Genomic DNA, 20,940 nt, shown 5'->3' on the forward strand with positions numbered 1-20,940 from the left:
TATGCAAGCAGGCAGGTGCTCTTCCCAGAATGGTCCCATCCTCTAAGGGGAAGCTCTCACAGTGCTCACATATGTACTCTCCCATTCAAATGCAAACCAGGGTGGACCCTGCTTAGCAAAGAGTTCCCTCTTGTTCCAAGTTCCCTCCCTGGCAGCATCTCCAAGGCAGGGCTGAGAGAGACTCCTGCCTGCAACCTTGGAGATGCCGCTGCCAGTCTGGGTAGACTAGACAATACTGAGCTGAATGGACCAAGGGTCTGATGCGGTAGAAGGCAGCTTCCCATGAGATCTCATGTAGTCTGAGCCTTTGTTTAAATGCTCGCAGGAACTGCTTTTTCTCTCCTTTCTCCAAGGACGGCATGCATGCATTTCATTCATGGTTGTGATATGTGGTGTCAGCAGCCCATGGGTGCAAAATAACAACTGCTATTGTACAGAGGAGAAAATGGCACCACAGGAGCATCCTTCATAATCAATGTGTTGTGTTCTTATGCAACCGCTCTCATCACAGGACCCAAGAGCGTTTTGCAAGCGGTAGTCCAAAACTTGCTACATCCCTGTGCAATAAGTCAGGAGGATCACCACCACTTTCCTTTTTGGCAAATGGAGGAAACGTGGGCAGAAGGCACTAAAGTCACTCGCCCCAGAAGTGGCAGCAATGGGAAGACTGCCCCCACTTCCCAATCAAAAGACCCCCGCACAGAAAACAAGTCATGGAGTCACAGCTCTTTGCTCAGTCAGTAGCTGGGGCAGAGCTGTCTGATCTCGGCACTAGCCACGTCACAGTTCAGCTGCCTAGTTATTCCATGTGTGGACTGCTTTTCCAGCAGGTGCTCAAGGCGGTGTGCAACCAATACAAAATGCAGTCTGCTATAGATTCAAAATATCACAGAAGTACAACAAAAAGGACCCAGCAACAGTATGAATGCCAGGCTAGCAGTGAGCAACCCACAGAAGGACGTTAGCAGGGGAAAGCCTGCCTGGCCAGAGATATTTAGACAGGTGCGCTGATCCTTCAGGGTGAGTCATGCCACAACTTAGGGGGTCACCACTGAAAAGGCCCTGTCATGTCACAACACGCTATACCTCCAAAGTGGCAGCTGAGGATCCAAGCATTTGTCAGGTTCATATAGGAGGTGGGGGCCCTTAAGATATCTGAGCCCTAAGCTTCCTGGATGGAACATAGGCGGCTGCCTTCTCCCGAGTCAGACCCTTGGTCCATCTAGCTCAGTACTGTCTACACTGGCTGGCAGCAGCTCTCCCAGGTTGCAGGCAGGAGTCTCTCCCAGCCCTCCCTGGAGATGCTGTTAGGGGCTGAATCTTGGACCTTCTGCATGCCAAGCAGAGGCTCTGCCCCATCCCTGTGTTGATGATGCTGCTGTTTTCCCATTTACTGGACTGGCATTAAACAGCAGCAGCTTCATATAGGAACAGCTGTAGCCACCTACACCTCATGGCGCAGCGGGGAAATGGCTTGACTAGCGAGCCAGAGGTTGCTGGTTTGAATCCCCGCTGGTATGTTTCCCACGGGCAGCAGCGATATAGGAAGGTGCTGAAAGGCATCATCATCATCATCACCACACTGTGCAGGAGGAGGCAATGGCCAACCCCTCCTGTATTCTGCCAAGGACAGCCACAGCGCTCTGTGGGCACCAGGATTCGACACCGACTCGGTGGCACAACTTTACTTTAGTCTCATCAGGTCAGGGGGTCACAGGCTGAGAGCGGAACCAGAGGAGGAAGCAGGCTGCTTCTGACTGACCCCTCTTCCACTGACAGGAGCTGAGCCTCGCTTATTGTGGTATCTCCCTCTGCCCACAACAGAGTTGATAAAACCAGCGGCATCCAGCCCTCCCCCAATATTCCCCACATCGGGGAACACATCACTCACAATCCTGCACTGCTGCTGATGAAAGACAAAGACAAAAAGACCACCGATGCCCTATTGCCCTTTGCAGAATTCAGAAACAACCACCCTGTGACATAATACATGATACAGTAAAAGGAGAACTTGACACGATCACAGACGAACTAGGGAACACTCCCCAAAGCAACCACCAGATCTCATCTGTCTGTGGGACGGAGCCTTGTGAATCTCTCGACTACAGCAGCAGCTTCACATGTGCAAAGCTATCAACCAGCAGCCCAAACCTATGCCTGCTTACTCAGAAGCAAGTAAGTGCCACTACGTTCAGTGGGACCTTAGTCTTGGGTAAGTGTGCACAGGGCTACAGAGTGCCAGCCAGCTAAAGTATCTTTAGTTGATTGCGGTAACTCTCTGCCTTTTAACTGTGTGCTCAATTAATTACCCCATGAAAACAAATATCTCAATAGAGGCGATGTTTTGAGACCATTTAATGATGATCTTCTCAACTAATTAACACACATACCAATTAATGCATTCTCTGAGAGGGGGAATCTTCATACTTGGCTCTAATCAAGAGTCAAACAGAATCATTCGCCACAAAGCTATCAGTTCTTGTCTCTCTTTCATGGCCACAGCTCTAATTAAAAGGTCCGCCTTTGAAAGGTAATTAACCAATTCAGCCTCCAGTTAAAACCAATTAATGTCGACAGCTCTGCTGGAAACCCCGTTCTGCACTTCCTAAGGCAAATTTGGTTTTTTTTAAAAAAAGCATATTACTCTCTCTCCAGCAACAGGTAAATAAATATGTACTTGGGTGAGATTTATTTAATAGCAATTCCATCTGTTGCATAAGGACCAGGGGTGGCTTCTCTCCCCAGTCACAACGGCATGTTGCTTTTAATACCAGTGCTGATGGCAAAACTGTAGTTCTGAATCTTACATAACCTCCTGCCACAAATGAGAAAGGCTTCTGCAAGGAAAACCAGGCACTTCGCACGGCTGAGCGGCAAGGGCCGATTCTCCATCTCGAGGAGAAAAGTAGCAGCAGCTGCCGGAACCAGCACAGTTCCAGCTGCACCGGAGCCTGAATCCAGCCAGAAAACCGAAGGGCTGGACAGTCTGCTTCTGTGTGGAGTGGGGGTGCGTGCATCCCCACATTCCTCTTCCCAGAAGTGACTGCTCCACCTTTGCCCCCAGATCCACCTGTATGAGGGACTGCTTCTCACAGAGCGGAAACTTCCCAGCCTGAGGACACCAGATCACTTTCACACACAAAAAGTGAACGCTGGTTTTCAAGGGGAATCTCTGCTTCTGGGGTGAATCCTCACCCTGCTTTTGCCCCTGGTTTTCATCTCTCATAAAAACCTGGCAGAGTTCGCTGTGAGGAAGCCTGCAAGCCACGTTTGGTCAGACGTGGGGGAAATGCGGGGCCACAGAAAGCCCCGTCTCTCAAGCCACTCTCTCTCAGCCCTCTTAAAAGGGTTCTCGCTTTCCAGCCGGACTTCTCCACTTTCTTCATTTCTCACTTCATGTTAGTCTGCCAAGTCAACAGAACATCCTCTAAGCAGCCACACACTTTTTTTTTTTTTTTTTTGGTAGCTCATTGTATATCAGGAGGCACCCAAAGCATCCTCACAACAAAGTTCCACTTATCTCTGCTTATCTCTTAAAAGGTTTGTCTACTAGGCTGAGAAGGCATCAGAAGCTCATGTAGTGCGGGAAAGAGGCATTAACTGAACACCCATTAGACACATTTAATTTAGCTTTGTCAGACCAGAATCTTTGAGCGTTCTAAACTCTGCCTTAAGTGACTAGGAAACGCCATCACATTAGCATGGCAGCATTTTTACTTTGATGGCCAGCTATTTGCTTCTCTAAGCAAACATTATCTTCATGCAAGACTTTTCTCCAATCATGTGAAAAAGGACAGGGGTCTCCAAGCTCTGCTGAGAGGCGAACTACCTGTTTGCTCAGGGAAATGGAACATTACATTACCTCCCCCCCCCGTGTATTCCTTTCACCCTTTGAGAAGAAGATGCAAACGCTGAACCCCAATTTCTGTCTCTTTCCCACTGGAAAGGGCCCAGGGCTTCGAAGTGAAAAAAGGACCCCCCTTACCTGGTTGACGGTATCCCAGTCCTTGGCATCAAGGTCTCTTTCTGCCATCCTGAGTGCTCTTTGGGAAGTGATACAGAAGAATGTCGTGGCTGCCCAGGAATCCCCTCTTTAAGGACCTTCGGAGGATTGAGCAAGAGCAGAGCGAGCTCTCCCATCTATGAGACTCCCTGAGGGAGGCCCAGCAACGTCAGCGCTGAGGTCACGGGCTTGCTCAAGGGAAATAAATACGGGGCATCTCGGAGCAGGCAGCAGTTTAATCCTGGAGCTGAGTGATAAGCAGGGAGAAAGACCACTCCTTTGCTAGAAAACCGGGAGGCTCTCTGTGTTTTAAAGGCACATCATCCTCCAAGGAAGCATCTGTGGGGTGCTGCTGGGAATGCAGACCTGCCAGCCTGCTCTGCCCCAGTCTGGCTCTGGCTCTGGCTCTGGCTCTGGCTCTGGGTGCTCCAGAATGACACCAGAGGAGTTGCTTTCATTTCCTGCTGCCAAGCGGCTCAGGGGTGGCTCTGCCGGAGGGCTGTTGTCAACATGGGAGGGGCTGCCATCCAGGCACAGAGGCTGCATCTCCAGCTAAGCAAAGCAAGCCCCACAGATCTCGGGCAGCAAGGCTGGGACTTCTTCTGCCCTGGACCTTGGAGAGAAGCTGCCAGTCAGAGCAGAGAGCGCTGGGCAAGAGGACAGTGATGTGCTGCAGGAGGAGGCAGCATCCTGTTTGGGTCGAGCCACAAGTCAGTCGAGGTGGAAGAGCTGCTCTGCCAGCAAAGGTCCTAGCTGCAGCACCTGGCATCTTAGGGCTGAGCAAGAGCTTGGAAAGTGGCTGCCAAGTCAGGGTGGGCTGGCCTGAAGGCACTTAGGCTGGTTCCTGAGGAACACATAGGAAGCTGCCTTCTACTGAGTCAGACCCTTGGTCCATCCAGCTCAGTATTGTCTGCCCAGACTGGCAGCGGCTTCTCCAAGGAGTCTCTCTCAGCCCTGGCTTGGAGATGTCACCAGGAGGGAACTTGGGACCTTCTGCAGGCAAGCAGGCAGGAGTCTGCCCAGAGCAGGGCCATACCTTAGTGCTGACACATGTCGTCTCCCATTCATATGCAACCATACAAACATCAGAACAGCCCGGCTGGATCAGGCCCAAGGAAGCCCATCTAGTCCAGCATCCTGTTTCACACAGTGGCCCACCAGATGTGGGCCCTAACCAGGGCAGACCCTGCTTAGCAAAGGAGCAACCATTCCTGCTGGCGACCGCAGGACCAGCTCTCCTCCTCTCCTGGTAGCCTCCGCGAGGCCTGGCTTCCCCACCTTCAGCCACCAGCAGGATTGCGTTGCCCACCAGCAGAACCTCATCCGGTGGTTCTGCTCCATCCTCAGCTGACTGGCCTCATCCTGCTTCTGCTCCATCCACTCATCAACTGGGCTGCGCAGCAGGAGCTGGGAGGCCCTCTGCCCTTTGCTCCGTGCCCCCTGCCGCCTTCTCAAGAGGCAGGAAGTTGGGCTGGGAGGAGTGGAGGGAGGGCAGGGCAGCCACCGCCAGAAGGAGGGATGGGCTGAGGGAAGCAGGCACGTGATGGGAGGAGTGGCTTGCCAGCCTGCCTGAGGTGGCCGGGGGTCTAGGCCCGAGCCGGGTGGTCTTTTTCTCTCTGATATTCCAGGAAGAGAGCAGCTATTGACCCTGCTCAGCACAACGTTCCCTCCAGAGGCTGCCTTGGGTTTCTTTCTAGACCGGGAGTCCCTTCAGGATGGGCAAACCTCTTCCTATTCTTTTTGCTACTTCTGAGAAACCTTTTTTGAAAAAGCAGTATATAAACAACAATGACGACAACGACAACAACAACCCCACCTGGAAGTGTGGGTAGTCAGTATAAGGCAGGGTCATATGGTCTAAAACGCAGCACAGATATTTTGTGTTGGCCTCGAAAATGACCCGCACCTGCTTTTTATGCAGAACCATTTTGCATTTGGAAGGAAAGTCATTGTTGCAATGATATTAATCAGCATATCGCATCTGTTCATAAGTGTCATAATGTGGTGCTATTTGCATTTCCCGTAATGCTTTCCAGCCTGAACAGGAACCAAGCCGGAACAGCTTCAGTCACACCTGCCTGTGAACTGGAATCTAGCCAGAAACAGTGATGGATTGATGCCCAGATGAGGACTTACCATCAGGAGTTCTTGCTACCAACTGCAGAAGGTTGCCCAATAGCAGGTCAGCTATGACATAGCCAGATTCTAAGTTGGGCAAGTTTGTGGAAGATGGGCAGCAGCTTCTCCAAGGTTGCAGGCAGGAATCTCTCTCCCAGCCCTGTCTCGTTGGAGATGCTGCCAGGGAGGGGACTTGGAACCTAGATGCTCTTCCCAGAGCAGCTCCATCCCCTGAGGGGAAGATCTTCCAGAGCTCACACATCAAGCCTCCCATTCAAATGAAACCAGGGCAGACCGTGCTTAGCAAAGGGGATAAGTCATGCTCGCTACCACAAGACCAGCTCTCCTCTCCTAGACCTAGTCCCACCCTAAAAGAGGTTTAGAGAAATTCATGGAGGACAGATCTCTCAATGGCGACTAGTCTGGTGGCTATAGGCCACCTCCATCCTCAGCAGCAGGATGCCTCTAAATACCAGTTGCAAGGGAGCCAGGTGTGGAGCCAGACCACCAGTGTCCCATGTCCGGCCATGTCCCTGCTCACTCCACCCCCTGCACCTGACGTCAGACGCGGGGGGCGTGGTCTGGCTCCCGAACGGAGCCGCATGGGAGATGTTTTAGTCCAGCCTGCGCTGTGTTTGCAGCATGGCCAGGAGCAGCTCTTTCCTGCCTTAAAGGCACGGGAAAGCCACTTCTGGCTGTGCTGCAAACACAGCGTTGGCCGTCCAACTCCCGAACGGGGCTGCGTGGCCCCGTTTGGGAGCTAGGTTGGGGCCGGTGCTGCATTCACAGCAAGGCCTGGAGCGGCTCTCCTGGCCGTGCCACGGACGCAGCGGCCATTTAATACCTGAATGGGGGCAGCATGGCCCCCGCTCAGGAGCTAAACCAGCACCCCTGTGTCTGACGTCAGATGCTGGGGATGTGTCGGGGCCACAAGGCGTGGCCCCTGATTGGCGGCGGCCTGGGTTCTTGGAACCCATTCGCCCAGTGGTGGCTCTGCCCCTGAGGGGAACAACAGCAAGAGAGAGGGCAAACCCCTGGATCTTGCCTGTGGGCTTCTCAGAGGCATCTGGTGGGCCACTGTGTGAAAAGAATGCTGGACGAGATGGGCCTTCTTGGGCCTGATCCAGCAGGGTTGTTCAGATGTTCTTATGGACTCAGTGCCCCAGTAGTGGCTTTTCCTACTGAGCTGGGGGCGGTGGTGGGGGGGAAGAAGGAAGCTAAGGTGGCTCCTCTCTCTCCTCCTGCCCCACCCGAGAGTGAGCACCCACACAGCTCTACCTGAGGAATGGCCAGCCTGCAGGCAGCGTGGCTCTCGGGCAGAGCAGGAAGAGAGAGAGGAGCAATGCACTTCGCCGAGCCCTGATCTGCCCATGCAGCTGCGCTTCTTGTGGACATGTGGCAGGCGGAGCAGAGGGGGGGGGGTGCCAGCCACGTGTCTGGGTGCATCACGGCTCATTAAGCAGGTGCCCTCTAAAGCAGATAATCAGCTCTGGATCTCATGTGACCACAAGGCCTCTGCTTATTCAGAGCTAACTCATCCCAGCAGCTGAAAGAAAAGGAGGAAGGAAAATGGGCCGGGGCGGAGGCGGGGAGGGGAGCAATGCTGCCATCAGAAGGAAGGTGCAGCGAAGACGAGAAGGAGGAGGAGGAGGCGGTGGTGGTGGCCGGGGGCAACACAGAGGCCCGCCTGGCTTCCTTGGCAAGGCACCAGCCAAGTCCCTCCGCCTTCCATTCACTCTGCTCAGTACGTGATCAGAGGCACACAGGCAGGCACATGCGCAAAGCCGCGGTCTCCTCTCCCCTGTGTGGCGGAATGGGCAGCCAAGAGGAAGGAGCTTTAAAACCGAGTGGTGGTGATGCCCTATTAATTCCACCAAACTGAGATTATATAGATTGCCGCCAATGCAGGCAGCAGCACAGAAAAGGAGGCATTGTCCCGAGATGACCTCCATCAGAGCAAGCAGGTGTTGGGAAACCGCCTGGCCCCTGTGGATGCATCCTAAAATACAAGTGACAAGGAGATGGGAACCTGGGGCCGTCCCTGTGCTGCGTGACAGTTTGGGATTGCTGCCTGCTGAAGAACTTTGCATAACTCAAAAGACTGCACATCCCAATACCAGCTTCATAGAAATCCAGGGGAAAGGGCAAAATGCCACTAGGGGTACTGCAAACGAAATCCCCAAAGAAGCAGGTGGTTGCAAAAACATTGCATGGCTTCCTATCACAGTAAGAGTTTGGTATAGCTGAAGAGCATTTTGAACAGAACATTTGGACATGGCAGCCTTTCAACTCAACCTTTTATTGCCCTTTAATCACTGCCTGGACTTCCTAATGGGCTGTCTTTATCACTGGAATCCCTAGAGAGCCCTAATCTAATCAGCAAGGAACACCAGTAATGCTAGCCTGTAATAAATACTCCTAATAAAAATAATAATATACTTGGAGCTGAAGATCTGCCCTTCATTTCCTTTTCAGAGGGGAAAGACATGGAAGTCCAGCAAAGGAACTGCAGGCAGTTGGCTCGTATTCACAACTATGAATAGGACCGGAGAAGCCCCTGACCCATGTGTGGGAACTATGGGGCACCCCCACCTGCCGCCAACCTCTGCTCATCTGTGAGCTAAAGACCAGGTCAGAGGTGCCGGCTGTGGCCGTGTGCCAAAGAGCAGCTGAGTCGGAGGGCTTTTCCTCCTCCTCCTCCTCGCTCCTTGGAGAGCTGGGTGCCGCTGTTGCTCAGTCAGATCCAGCTGCAGCTTGGCACACGGTCACAGGTGACGCTTCCCACCCTGTTTGTAACTCACAGATGAGCAGAATTCAGGAGCACATGCAGCTCCTGGACATGGGGAGAGTGAGCCTCCATAGTGCCGCTGTAAAAACAGGGGCTCTCTTCAGCACGACTGCAAGCCGGCCAAGACTGCTGGCGGCCTCCCTTGCCTTGGATATTCTTCTCTCTGGAGTGAACTCCCTTCTTGTGCCTTATGCCCACTCATGTGTGGCACCAGCACTGGTGTCCACAGCAGACACACCTTTGGGGAACTTTGGGCAGACACACCTGGAAGGCTCCTGCTACGGACCTCCACCAGCCCAAACTACTCCATACATGGAAGTCCAAGGTCCCCAGTCTCCATGCTGGACCCCAGTTCCACACTGGTGTGCCATGAGGTGTGACTGGTCACTCACTCCTCCAGTCCAGACCGGTCCACACAGACTGGTGACTCCTGTACCAGTCTGGTGACTCCTCCATCCTAGTGAGACTGTTCTCCACACTGGTCCCCCCTTCAAGACGTCAAGACTTCAGTCTCCAAGACTGGTCCTCCCTCTCCACACCTGGAAGGGAGACACTTTGGGGAACAGCAGACACACCTTTGGGGATCTTTGAAGCCCATTGCTTACGGAGGTATTTCCGCACCACTGCAAAACGTGAGGCTAATACTCTGTACCTGAAATGACCCTCTTTCCCTGCCGCGTTGCCTTTGAGCAGGGGTGGCTGACCTGACCTCAGGCTCCCCAGCTGTTCTTGGACTACAACTCCCATCATTCCCAGCTGCAGTTTTTTGCAGTCCAGTGACAGCTGGAGAGCCTCAGGTTGGTCACCCCGGCCTTTTAGGTTGGAAGAGGAGCAAGCCTGAGCAGAAACACGTGCAGGAGAGAAACTGCTTTTATTTCTCAATGTTTATTGACACATTTAATATGCATAGATATTATCAAAGCAGCATTTGCAGAAACATTGCCCAAAGCCGATGGAGATGATCCAAATGGAGCAAGATTGCCCAGGTCTATAAATAGGACACTGGGAGGCAGGCAGCTCTCAAACTTTGGTTGCCAGTTCTGGTTCATTCATTCATTCATTCATTCATTTGATTTCTATACTGACAGCTCCCATCCAAGTCCCAACAGTGACTTGCTTCAGGCCACCTCATACGAATACAGGGAGCTAGCTACATAAGCCGCTGCCGCATGTACAGAGTCAGGTCCTTGGGATTACCTACTCTGACTGGCAGCTGCTTTCTGAGGTCTTTCCCATCTCTGCTTCTTGAAGTGCCTTAAGGAGAGGTGGGGCCGAAGCGAAGACTTTCTTCGGGCAAAGCACATGTTCTAACCGCCCAGCCTTGACCCTGGGCTCCTCCCGCACACTCACTGCTTCTGCTCTGACTGGCAGCAGCTCTTCGGGGAGCAGGGCAAGGGTCCCAGGGAAGGTCCAGCCCCTGGCATCCTCAGCTAAAGGGCCAATTAAAGTGTGCTTCATCCCCGGCCTGCCGCCACCCCACCCTGACAAAGAGGAGCTAAGAGCCCGGGCTCCTAGCTCAGGCCCTTAACTGCCATGCTACACCAGTTTGCAGAAGACCCAAGAGATGAACGGAGATCAAGCCGTCTGGAGCAACACTCCCAAGGCCAGGGCAGGGGAGCCTGTGGCAATGCAAGTCCCGTCAGGCAGAGGAGAAATGAGAGCACACCCTCCACACCCTCCTGTGCAGCGGCAACAGGAAGCTGGCCAAGCCTCGTGCCGCCTGGTCACTGCCCCCCCCCACGCTCTCCCTCCTGGCATGGCCACATTGAGACCAGAAGCAGGGGGGGGGCAGGTCATCTCAGGTGCCGGCGTGGTGCTGCGGGGAAGCAGAGAAGAACAGGTCTCTCGGCAGCACAGACACCAGTCCAGAGGGGCTCTCTCTCTTCTCCTCCGCTTCTCCTCCTCTCTTCTCTTCTCCTCCGCTGCAGGGCCGGCGGCAGGCAAGAAGCCGCCTGATGGAACCAGGGGCAGCCGTGCTGCCTGGCTTGGAGTGGGCAGGAAGGAGCTTGTGCCAGCCCTGCTCACGACTGCCTTGCTCAGCAGCAGGGTTGCTCCTTGGGAGCTGTGCAAAACCACTGAAGGGCCTTGGGGAGCTGCCACGCTGCCGAAGGGAGAATTGTGCAGCTGCAACTTCTAACCCCTCCAAGAGACAACGAGCTGCGTCTGCAAGATTCCCAGGAGCCCTGAGATGCTGGTGTCACCCTAAGGGGCACTGACAGCCAAACTGACTGAACTTGCCGTATTTGCTCCACTTCCAGCTTTCCTAATAATCTGAGTTGGGGAGGGGGTGGCTGAGCATCTGCCGGAAGGGCAGAGAGCTGTAGCGATGAAGGCAGCCTCTAGGCTGGCCGGGGGAGCAGAGAGTATCTCAGCCAGGATCAGTGGGGAAACTTGCCCAGACTCTCTCTGCCTGGTGCAGAGGAACAGTCAATGCTAGAAGCTGGACTCCGTGTTTCTTAAATGAAAACCAAGCTGGTGGGTGGGTGGGGGGATGGGGGATGTTGGATGTTGGACATCAGCATGTCTGCCTGCAAGATGATGAGCCCATACATTATGTGCAGGCCTAATAAAATGAGCTCCTCTCTCTCTCTCTCTCTCTCTCTCTCTCTCTCTCTCTCTCTCTTCCCCCCCCCCATCCTAGCTCCCCCAAGTGCAACACCTTTTGAGGGGTAGCTGTGAATGGATATCAGTTTGGGAATCGCAGCTGAGTCCCTACCATGATCGTCATCTCTTCCGGCTGCAGCCCTGCCAGCCTGCCCTCGCTGCTGCAGATGCAGGGATAATGCGGTCATGTCAGGACAAAGTTGACCCCAAGGAGGAAGGGAGGGGGTGGAGAGAGAGAGAGAGAGCTGGGGCAGCAGCACGAGACCCAGTCGAGCAGTGCTGCTGACAGCTCCTGGGGGCGTGGGGGGAGGCTGCAATTCCACAGAGCCAGCCTCAGATTCAGTAACACAGCCACTTCCAAGCAACACTTTCTCCAAATGCTCTAAATTAAATGGATGGCGGTTTTGGTTAAAAATAGAGGACGACAACCTAACTGTCCTACAATATGTGTACCTTGGGAGCGGCCGTGTCTGGAACAAACAGCAGGCTGCACGCTGCCTTAGTGCTCATGAGCACATATTTACACACATGGGCACTAGAGCAGGGCTGGGCAAACTTGGCCCTCCAGATGTTGAACTGCACCTCCCATCATCCCCAGCCACTGAGATGTTGTAGTTCAAACTTCCAAGTTTGCCCAGCCCTCCTCTAGAGGCCAGAGGCATCATCTACCACCCAGCTGCTCGCAGAGGTTTGCCTTCCCTATGGAGAGGGCTGGACCCTGAAGAACAATGGTCTGGAGCAATCACACCAGCAAACTGTTAAGATGGCATTCTTGAAAAGAACAGGGCCATAAAAAAAAACCTCTTAAGGACACAATTAAGAACAGGGACTAGAACACCATGAACATGAACATCCATGAACATCCATGAACATTCTGTGATGTCACCGTAGCTCAGCCAACCACGAGGGATGGTCAGAGGGGCAACAGTCCCTCCTAGCCTAACGTTGCTCAGTCATGAGCCCTAGCAGTAGAACTTGAAAGCCGTCAAATGGATTACTTATATTCATACCAAACACTCCTGCCTAGCTTGACTCAACTCGTACAAGCTGCTAGGCACAGAAGTGCTTATCTGACTCATCTGGAGGTCACGCAATCCCAGAGGCTGTGCAAAGGTGACCCCTACTTGTCCGAAACCTGTTCCTAACCATGAAGGAGAGTGCGAATAAATGGATTCAAAAGCCAGCCTGCCCAACTCCTCCTCTTCCCAGTGACACCGCAGCCCCTGTTTTGTTGCCTAATTTTGCCAAAGGATTGTCAAGCGCTGGATGATGATGGGATGAAGGCTAGGGTGGCCCTAGTCTGGTTTTCCAAATCCGGGTGCCTAATTTGCATATTATGCAAATTGGCTTGATAATAATTTTCAAGACTCTTTAAAAGACTCTTCTTTCCTCGAGTCTGAAATGGGGAATTCTGGGATGATGTAATCTTGGCCTTCCCTATTTCTTCCCCACCTCCAGATGAAACACTTAAAGCAATTAAGTCAAAATAGCCAGGAAACTTGGGCATTGCAACAGAGTGTGGCTTCTTTTAATTCCCTTCTAAAATAGGTCAGTGTTTTTATTACAAATCTGCTCCCCAATATTCTCCTCTGGGTTTTTCCTTTGTTTTCTTTTATTCCATCTTTCAACACAACCGGCCACCAAAGTAGCTTGCACAAATATTCTCTGGAGATTTGGCAAATGTTTGAATGCTCTGAGACTATCTGGTGAATATTTAACATAAACATGATCTGAAGTTTGCATTGTTGCTAGATAATAATTGGTTTTCATTGTGATTTTACACCCAACTATCCTCATACATTGAAGGTATCACATCATTTTTGGAGGCTATTTTCATGATGGGGGAAAACTGGGCTAAGGGAGCCCAGCCCAGGTCCCCCCCCCTTGTAAGAACCACCAGGCTCATGGACGAGCCCGGTGATTCAACGGCAGCTAGCCCGCCAAAGTAGCCCTCCCCTTCAAAGAGGCTAGGGGAGCAAGCACGCCACTAACCCTGTTTTCCCGATCGTGAGACAGGGTGACTCACAAGGAGACCCCCCACCGGGAGGCTACAGCAAGCCTCCCAGCCTCGGGAGTCTCCGCAGAATGCCCCTCACACTCATGTGGGGCATTTGGGGACTTCTGGGGCCCAGGTGGCCCCAGTCCCTGCCGCCCCTACCAGCTCGGTGACGGAGCCAGTGATTGTGTGGGCGGCCGGTCTGGCCACCCAGGGCTGAGCACCTACTCAGCCTGCTCGTGTGCGGGGAGAGCCCGGATCGTGTGTAGAGCCTCTTGAGGTTAAATGTGCACCAGACAAATCTCTGAGCATTCAAACATTTGCCAAATCTCCAAAGAATGTTGGGTGTTGGTATTGGATATCCAATGATGGGTGATTTCAATATTTGATACAAGTTGACAGTTGACATGCAATCGTATTTAATATTTGATAGGTGACACTCGGAAGCATTGAAGGAATAATTGCCCAATTAATAGGAATATACAAATGAGGGAGAAGTGTGTGCTTAACCGCTTCTGTGTCCATCCATTCTCACCTACACATTCCCCTCTAAATCGCCTCTTGCTTTCAGAGCCTAGCTGGGGTGGGAGGAGATGGAAAACTAGGGGAGGCACTGAAGGGAGAATTTCAATCCCTCAACAACCCTGTGAGGTAGGTTAGGCTGCGAGAGAAGTGACTCACCCAGCGAGTTTCATGGCTGAGTGGGGATTTGAAATCCTCTCCCTAGAAGGCTGGGGGCGGGCAATTTAGGGAAGTTCCACTCCGATGTGGCCATGGTTATTTCAAAAGCCTTTGCTCCATCTTCCTCTGACCCAAAATGACAGAACTGCTTCTTTCTTCTTGCTTCCATGTACCAGGAAGTAGATTAATGTCGGCTGTTAATTCATGGAGGATGGGGCTGTGGAGAGTTACTAGCCATGTCTGCTCATTGGAACTTCCAGTTCCACATCCTGGAGGAAAAACCCGTCCTCTACGCATCTTATTGCCACACGTGCACACGCTGGACTCTGCCACCACACCTCGTTATCTTCTATCCTTAATTAAAGGTAACCTGGAAACTTATTCCCAGAAGAAGTCACTCAAGGGAAAAGCTGCTAATTGAGCTGAAAAACAGGAGAGAAACAGGATGGCTTGCTGCCCCCAAGGCTGCTTATGATGAAGGAAAAGCACTAACAGTCTGTAGTTGTCATGAGCGATTGTCATGGGCTGGAGATAACAGATTCTAAGTGTAGGTTACGATGGTGCCCTTTTGGATCGCCGTTCGGGGTTAGGGCTGGGGGCATAGTACTGGGCTTGTTCTGATACTGCCTGGAGGGCAGAAGCCAGAAGCAAGTGCTGAGGGACTACGATTTGTCTTCTTGACCTCTGACCTATGGAGTTCCTCAAGGCTGTATCTTGCCCCCATATTGTGTACAATCTACCTGAAACTGCTTGGAGTGATCTTCTGGAGATTTGCAGCGTGATGACATCAAGATGTGGATGATACTGGGAAAGGTGCAGAAGAGGGCAACCAAGATGATCAGCGGCCTGGAGCACCTTCCTTGCAAGGCAAGGCGATATAGCATCTGGGGCTTTTTAGTTTGGAAAAGAGGCGACTAAGGGGAGACATGATCTAAGTGTATAAAATTATGCATGGAGTAGAGAGTGTGGACAGAGAGAAAGTTTTCTCCCTCTCACACAACACTAGAACCAGGGGTCATTCCATGAAACTGAAGGCTGGGAATTTTAGGACCAACAGAAGGAAGTACTTTTTCACACAGCGCACAGACAGAGAATTCTCTGCCATGGAATGTGGTGATGCTTGGGTGTGGTGATTTAAAGGGGGCTTCAAGAAATTCATGGAGGACAGGTCTATCAATGGCTACTAGTTTGGCGGATGTGGGCCACCTCCAGCCTCAAGGGCAAGGTGCCTCTCAATACCAGTTGCAGTGAGGAGCAACAGCAGGAGAGAGGGCATGCCCACCTCACTTCTCGCCTGTGGGCTTCCAGCGGCATCTGGTGGGCCACTGCGTGAAACAGGATGCTGGACTCTCTCTCATTCCATCGGATTCCAGGGAGGAAATGAAGGCCTGAATTAACACCTGGGCTCTGTAAGCTACTGGGTGGGGTCTCACAAGCTGCAAAGTAATCCAAACAAGTTGGGCGCACTCTTGGTCAATAGAAAAGCTGCTCTGGGATTAGTGATATGGCCTGTCTGGGTCAGGTAGCAGCACTTTCAGGTTCTCAGCATGGATGTAGCATGCAAGTTGTGCACCCCAAAGTTGGGAGGAGCTCTTACTGAAACCCCAAAGCCCAGCCCCCTATCCCACACTAGCTATGGCAGAGGAACATTTATTTTTCATTTTATTTATTTAACATTATTTAACATTTATATACCACCTAAAACTCACGTCTCTGGGTGGTTTACAATAAAACTACACAGATTAAAACAAAATTAAAACATTAAAACAATGTAAATATTTTAAAACAATGTTAAATTCCATAAGTCTAATTAAAAGCCTGGGTGAACAAATGTGTCTTAACGGCGTTCTTCAAGGTGATCAGAGATGGGGAGGCTCTCATTTCAGCAGGGAGCGCATTCACCAGAGTCTTGGGGCGGCAGTGAAGAAGGCTGCCCCCATGCAGCCATCAGATGAGCTGTTGGCAACTGCAGATGGACCTCCTCCGTGGAAGAGCTCAATAGGGGGTGGATTATGGAGCCGAGCTTCCTCTGCAGGTCTCAACTGGCTGCCAGGCAGCCCTTCAGGTCCCTCAGAGCCAAACCTTTTCGGTCTCTGAAGGTCACACTAATCTTGGATCCAGAGACAATCACACAGCAACAAAGCATGAAAGAGTTCACCAGCCAATTGCTTCGTCCCAAGCTGATGTTAAAAGCATGCAGAAGGTACCTGGGGAAGGTTCTCCCAGGGAGGGCCTGTAGAACCAACCATAACTTGGTGTGGGGGGGGGGGGGCTGAGGCCAATTTTCAGCACATTATTACATTAACATTAATTAACAATACTGAGTAAAGCAATTACGGTTGCTGCTTTGGAGCGTTTTTATGGTTTTTATTGTTTTAACTGATTTTCTTGTTTTAGTGTGATTTTTATGGCGTGTTATTGTATTTTAGTTTTTGTAAACTGACCTGTGATAAGTTTTTATGAAAGGCGGGACAGAAATTGAACTCTAAAGAAACAAATACTAGCTACTTGTGGTTCTTCCCCACCCCTGTTGAGGTACCCACAATTTTAACCAGCATCGTACAGGATGGCAGAGAGGTCTATCAACTAGTCGGAGGGCTATAGGCCACCTGCAGAATAAAAGGCAGGATGCCTTTGAGTACCAGTTGCAGGAGAGTAACAGTGGGAGAGAGGGCCTGCCCTCAACTCCTGCCTGTGGCTTCCAGCGGCATCTGGTGGGCCACTGTGCGAAACAGGATGCTGGACTAGATGGGTTTCCTTGGGCCTGATCCAGCAGGGCTGTTCCTATGTTCTTATGGCATTCTTAGGCAGTTTCCAGAGAGGACAGAAGAAGATGGTCCCCTCAGAGAAGGGGGAACTGACCTGCCTGCACCCACCAGAAGCTGATGCTGCCACTGCCCCCCCCATCCATCTTGGAGGCAACTGGCTTCCTCCCTTGTTGGTTCCTCCTTGGTGTCACACGCAGCTCATCTGGTCTCAAGCACCCAGCTGCATTGAGCCTCTGCCACTTGTTGCCAATGGGACCAGCCCAGAGCCCTTCAATGTTCCTGCTGTTGTTGCAGGATATTCCTACCTGGAAGGAAGCCAGTAAAAAAGGCCCCACAGGTTGGATCATCCGGCCCCCTGGCAGGCTGGTATTTTCCAACCGACAATGCTGTGAATCAGTGCCAGAGCCTGGCTGCCGATATGTTTCCGGGCAAAATACAAAGTGCTGGTTATTACCTTTAAATCCTTGAACAGCTTGGGTCCGGGCTACCTTAGAGAGCTCCTTCTTCTGTAAGTTCCCGATCACATGTTGAGGTCACCTGGAGAGGTCCATCTCCCACCAATATGTCTGGTGGCGACTTGGAACCGGGCCTTTTCTGTAGCTGCTCCTGGCCTATGGAATGCTCTCCCGGCAGATATCCGCAGTTTAGGCTCACTGTCAACCTTTAAGAGAGCCCTAAAAACTTGTTTGGTCTGGCCTTCCAAAGTTTTTAAATTGTGTTTTAAAGTACTTTAATTTGTTTTAAATGGTTTTGAATTGTTTTAAAATTGTTTTTATATTGTTTTGAGCATTGTGTTTTAATTGGTGTTTGTTTTTGTGTCTTTTTAAAAATTTTGTACACCACCCAGAGCCTTCGGATGGGGCACTTTATAAATGAAACAAACAAACAAACAAACAAACAACACCCTGTCCTCTGGCCCATCCTCAACTCCCTTTCTCCTCTTATCCATTTCTTCTCCCTTTCTCCACCTTGCCTTTAAAAAGCACACAGAGATTACCTTTGATGACCTTCTGAACAAAAGCAAAATTGAAGTTTTAACACCAACAAAAGCCTGTGGATCATGTTGTTGGTTTAAAGAAACGCTCTTTGGCTAGTACAGAAGAAACCAAATAGCTCATAATCTTTGCCCTTTACTTAATTCTTATCAAGAAGATAAAGCTCAGTTTTATGGAGCCATCCAGCACTTGTCTCAAAGGTAGCTAGAGATAACCCTTTGACAGAAAACACTGGAGGAGAGCTGAAGCTCTCCTTTGGTAGAGAAGTAGATTCTTCTACAGTCATGTCCTCCCTATTGGGAAATCTTTTTGTCTGCTTGACTTTTCTTCCTGGATCACATTGTCAAGGTGGAGATAAGGGAGAGCATCCAAAGGTTGAAAGGGAGTGGAAGGCAATAACCTGGATTCAGAGAACTTGCAGCTAAGCTGAAATGCATATTTGAAAATATTTTGAGTTTGCCAACATTCCAGTTGCAAATTCAAAGTTCAGATTTGTGTTTCATGTGTGTGGATTCCTCTCAAAATTCAAAGTAGGAATGTTTCAGGTGTGATTGTTTTTGCAGGCATCAAATAAAGGAGCACAGGGAGGAGAGCTGGATTTGTGGTAGCGAGCACAAATGGTCCCCTTTGCTAAGCAGGGTCTGCTGGTTTGCATTTGAATGGGAAACTACATGTGTACACTGGAAGATATTCCCCTCAGGGGATAATGGGGCCGCTCTGGGAAGAGCAGAAGGTTCCCAGTTCCCTCCCTGGCAGCATCTCCAAGATAGGGCTGGGAGAGAGACTCCCGCCTGCAACCTCGGAGAAGCTGCTGCCAGTCAGTGCAGACAATGCTGAGCTAGATGGACCAAGGGTCTGACTCAGTCTATGGCCGCTTCCTATGTTCCTATGACATCAGCAGGTAGTCATGCTTATCTCCGTGCTGTGAAAAGCTTGCAGCTGCTGTTACAAGCACAAGAACAGGCTGGGCTCTCCCTGCCCCTGCCTTATAGCAGCCTCAAACCCCACATGCCCATTTTGTATACAGCCAAATTGTTTAAAAACAACCTTTTCATTTTTATAGGAAGCAAGATGTAAAGAGAAAAACCAGTTTTGTGCAAGAATATGTGCAAACTGAAAGTAAAACTTTGTGCTGGCAGGACACGCAAGTCTCCACACCACAGACACACACACACACACACACACACACACACACACACACACACCCCCAAGGAAGAAGGAGCTCGTGCCTATGGTGGGACGTGCTGATCTGCATGTCGGGAAAGCACAATGAACTGAGAGAATGCAAGAGACAAATTTGTCCAGGGAGGTCCTCCTCCCGGCGAAACAAAGGCAGTTATATAAGGGCCAGCCACTGCTGCACAGTCACAACCCTGGCATTTTGCAGTGAGCTGCTGCTGCTGCTGCTGCTGCTGCTGCTGCTGCTGCCACCACCGAAGGTGCTGCCCGCCCAGCCAGACAGACTTCTGGCTACTAATCCAACAAGGAGCCACCGCTTAGCACAGGGGTGCCCAACTTTGGGTCCTCAGATGTTGGTGGACTACTGCTCCCATCATCCCCAGCCAAAAGGGCAAAGCCATTCTGGCTGGGGATGATGGGAGCTGTAGTCCACAAAGGTTGGGAACTCATGACCTAAAGCTAGAGCCCTGTGTGGCGTGCAGGTGGTCCCCGGTTCAGCCAGCATCTCCAGGCTCTAGGGCTGGAAGGGACGCCTGCCTGACACCCTGGAGAGCCTCTCTCAGACCCATAATGTCCTAGATGGACCAGGGCCAGCTGGGGAAGGATCAGAGCTCAGTGGGAGAGCATCTGCTTGCATGCAGAGGGACCCAGGTTCAGTCCCTGGCAGCATCTCCGGGTCGGGCTGGGAGAGACTCCTGCCTGGAACCTTGGAGAAGCCGCTGCCAGTCTGTGCTGACAACACTGAGGGAGAGGGACCAAGGGTCTGACTCAGTAGAAGGCAGCTTCCAGTGCTCATATGACATGCCATGAGGGACTTGTAATGAGGGGGTGGTCCCATAGCTCAGTGGCAGAGCACCTGCTTTGCATGCAGAGGGTCCCAGGTTCAGTTGCTGGCAGCAGCATCTCCGGGTCAGGCTGGGAGAGACCCTTCTCTGCTTGAAGAGAAGGAGAGTCTCAGGCAAGGCCGAGCTAGGGACAGAGGAAGCCGCCCTCTACTGAGTCAGGCCCTTGGTCCATCTAGCTCAGTGCTGACTACACTGACCGGCAGCAGCTCCCCAAAGCCACAGGCAGGTGACTTTCCCGGCCCTGCCTGGAGAGGCCGGCAGGGATTGACACGGGCACCTTCTGCATGCAAAGCAGATGCGCTCCCTCGACCCCTGAGCCGTGGCCCCATTCCTCGAAGCTGCCCCTAAGCATTTTTGGTGGTCAGGAAACATTAGGCACATAAGAAGCTGCTGCTGCTTTATACATCGAGCTCAGTATTGCCGACTCTGACGGGCAGCAGCCCTCCATGGCAGGAGTGTCTCCCAGCCCTACCTGGAGAGGCCGCCAGGCACTGAAAGCAGATGCTCCCCCTCCTCTAAGGGGAATAGCTTGCAGGAGACAGGCATGTCCTTTCCTATAGGGAACTGCGCAGTGTTCATTTATACTGCTACAATCCAGGAGAGGCCTAGTTAAAAAGAAGGGCTGTGTACCTAGAATTCAAACGGTACCTGAACCCCCAAAACATGCAGAGATTTTATATGGTGGAGAGCATTTTACTCCTCTGGGAGAGTTAATCCAGAAGTCCCAGCAACAGAAGAAAGAGATCACACAGTCCCCAGACAAATGGTTGGTCTGGAGCGCCCTCTAGTGACCATTTGGCAAGACTGCTCAGCCGCCTGCTGTCTGCTCTTCTCAGCCGAGATGAGCCGGCCACAGAAATGGTACAAGAAGAAACTGGCGTCCTCCCTTTTCCTGGCAGATGGGGCCATCTAAAGCCACATTCTTCACTCCTGCAGGCTTGGCCATCCCATTCCTAGCCCAGC

The 20,940-nt window shown here is 51.7% G+C and overlaps 1 protein-coding gene across 1 annotated transcript in view; it reads right to left on the bottom strand.

The window, feature by feature from the left end:
- LOC128333941 (hexokinase-2) overlaps nt 1-4,079 on the bottom strand; it is a 61,037-nt gene extending 56,958 nt beyond the window's left edge. The window contains exon 1 of the mRNA XM_053270056.1: nt 3,986-4,079. Coding sequence (XP_053126031.1) covers nt 3,986-4,033 — 48 coding nt within the window. The 5' untranslated portion in view covers nt 4,034-4,079. The remainder of the gene's footprint in view (nt 1-3,985) is intronic.
- Nucleotides 4,080-20,940: the final 16,861 nt, after the last annotated feature.

This window comes from Hemicordylus capensis, chromosome 8, assembly GCF_027244095.1.
Source record: "Hemicordylus capensis ecotype Gifberg chromosome 8, rHemCap1.1.pri, whole genome shotgun sequence".
Taxonomy (NCBI): Eukaryota; Metazoa; Chordata; class Lepidosauria; order Squamata; family Cordylidae; genus Hemicordylus; species Hemicordylus capensis.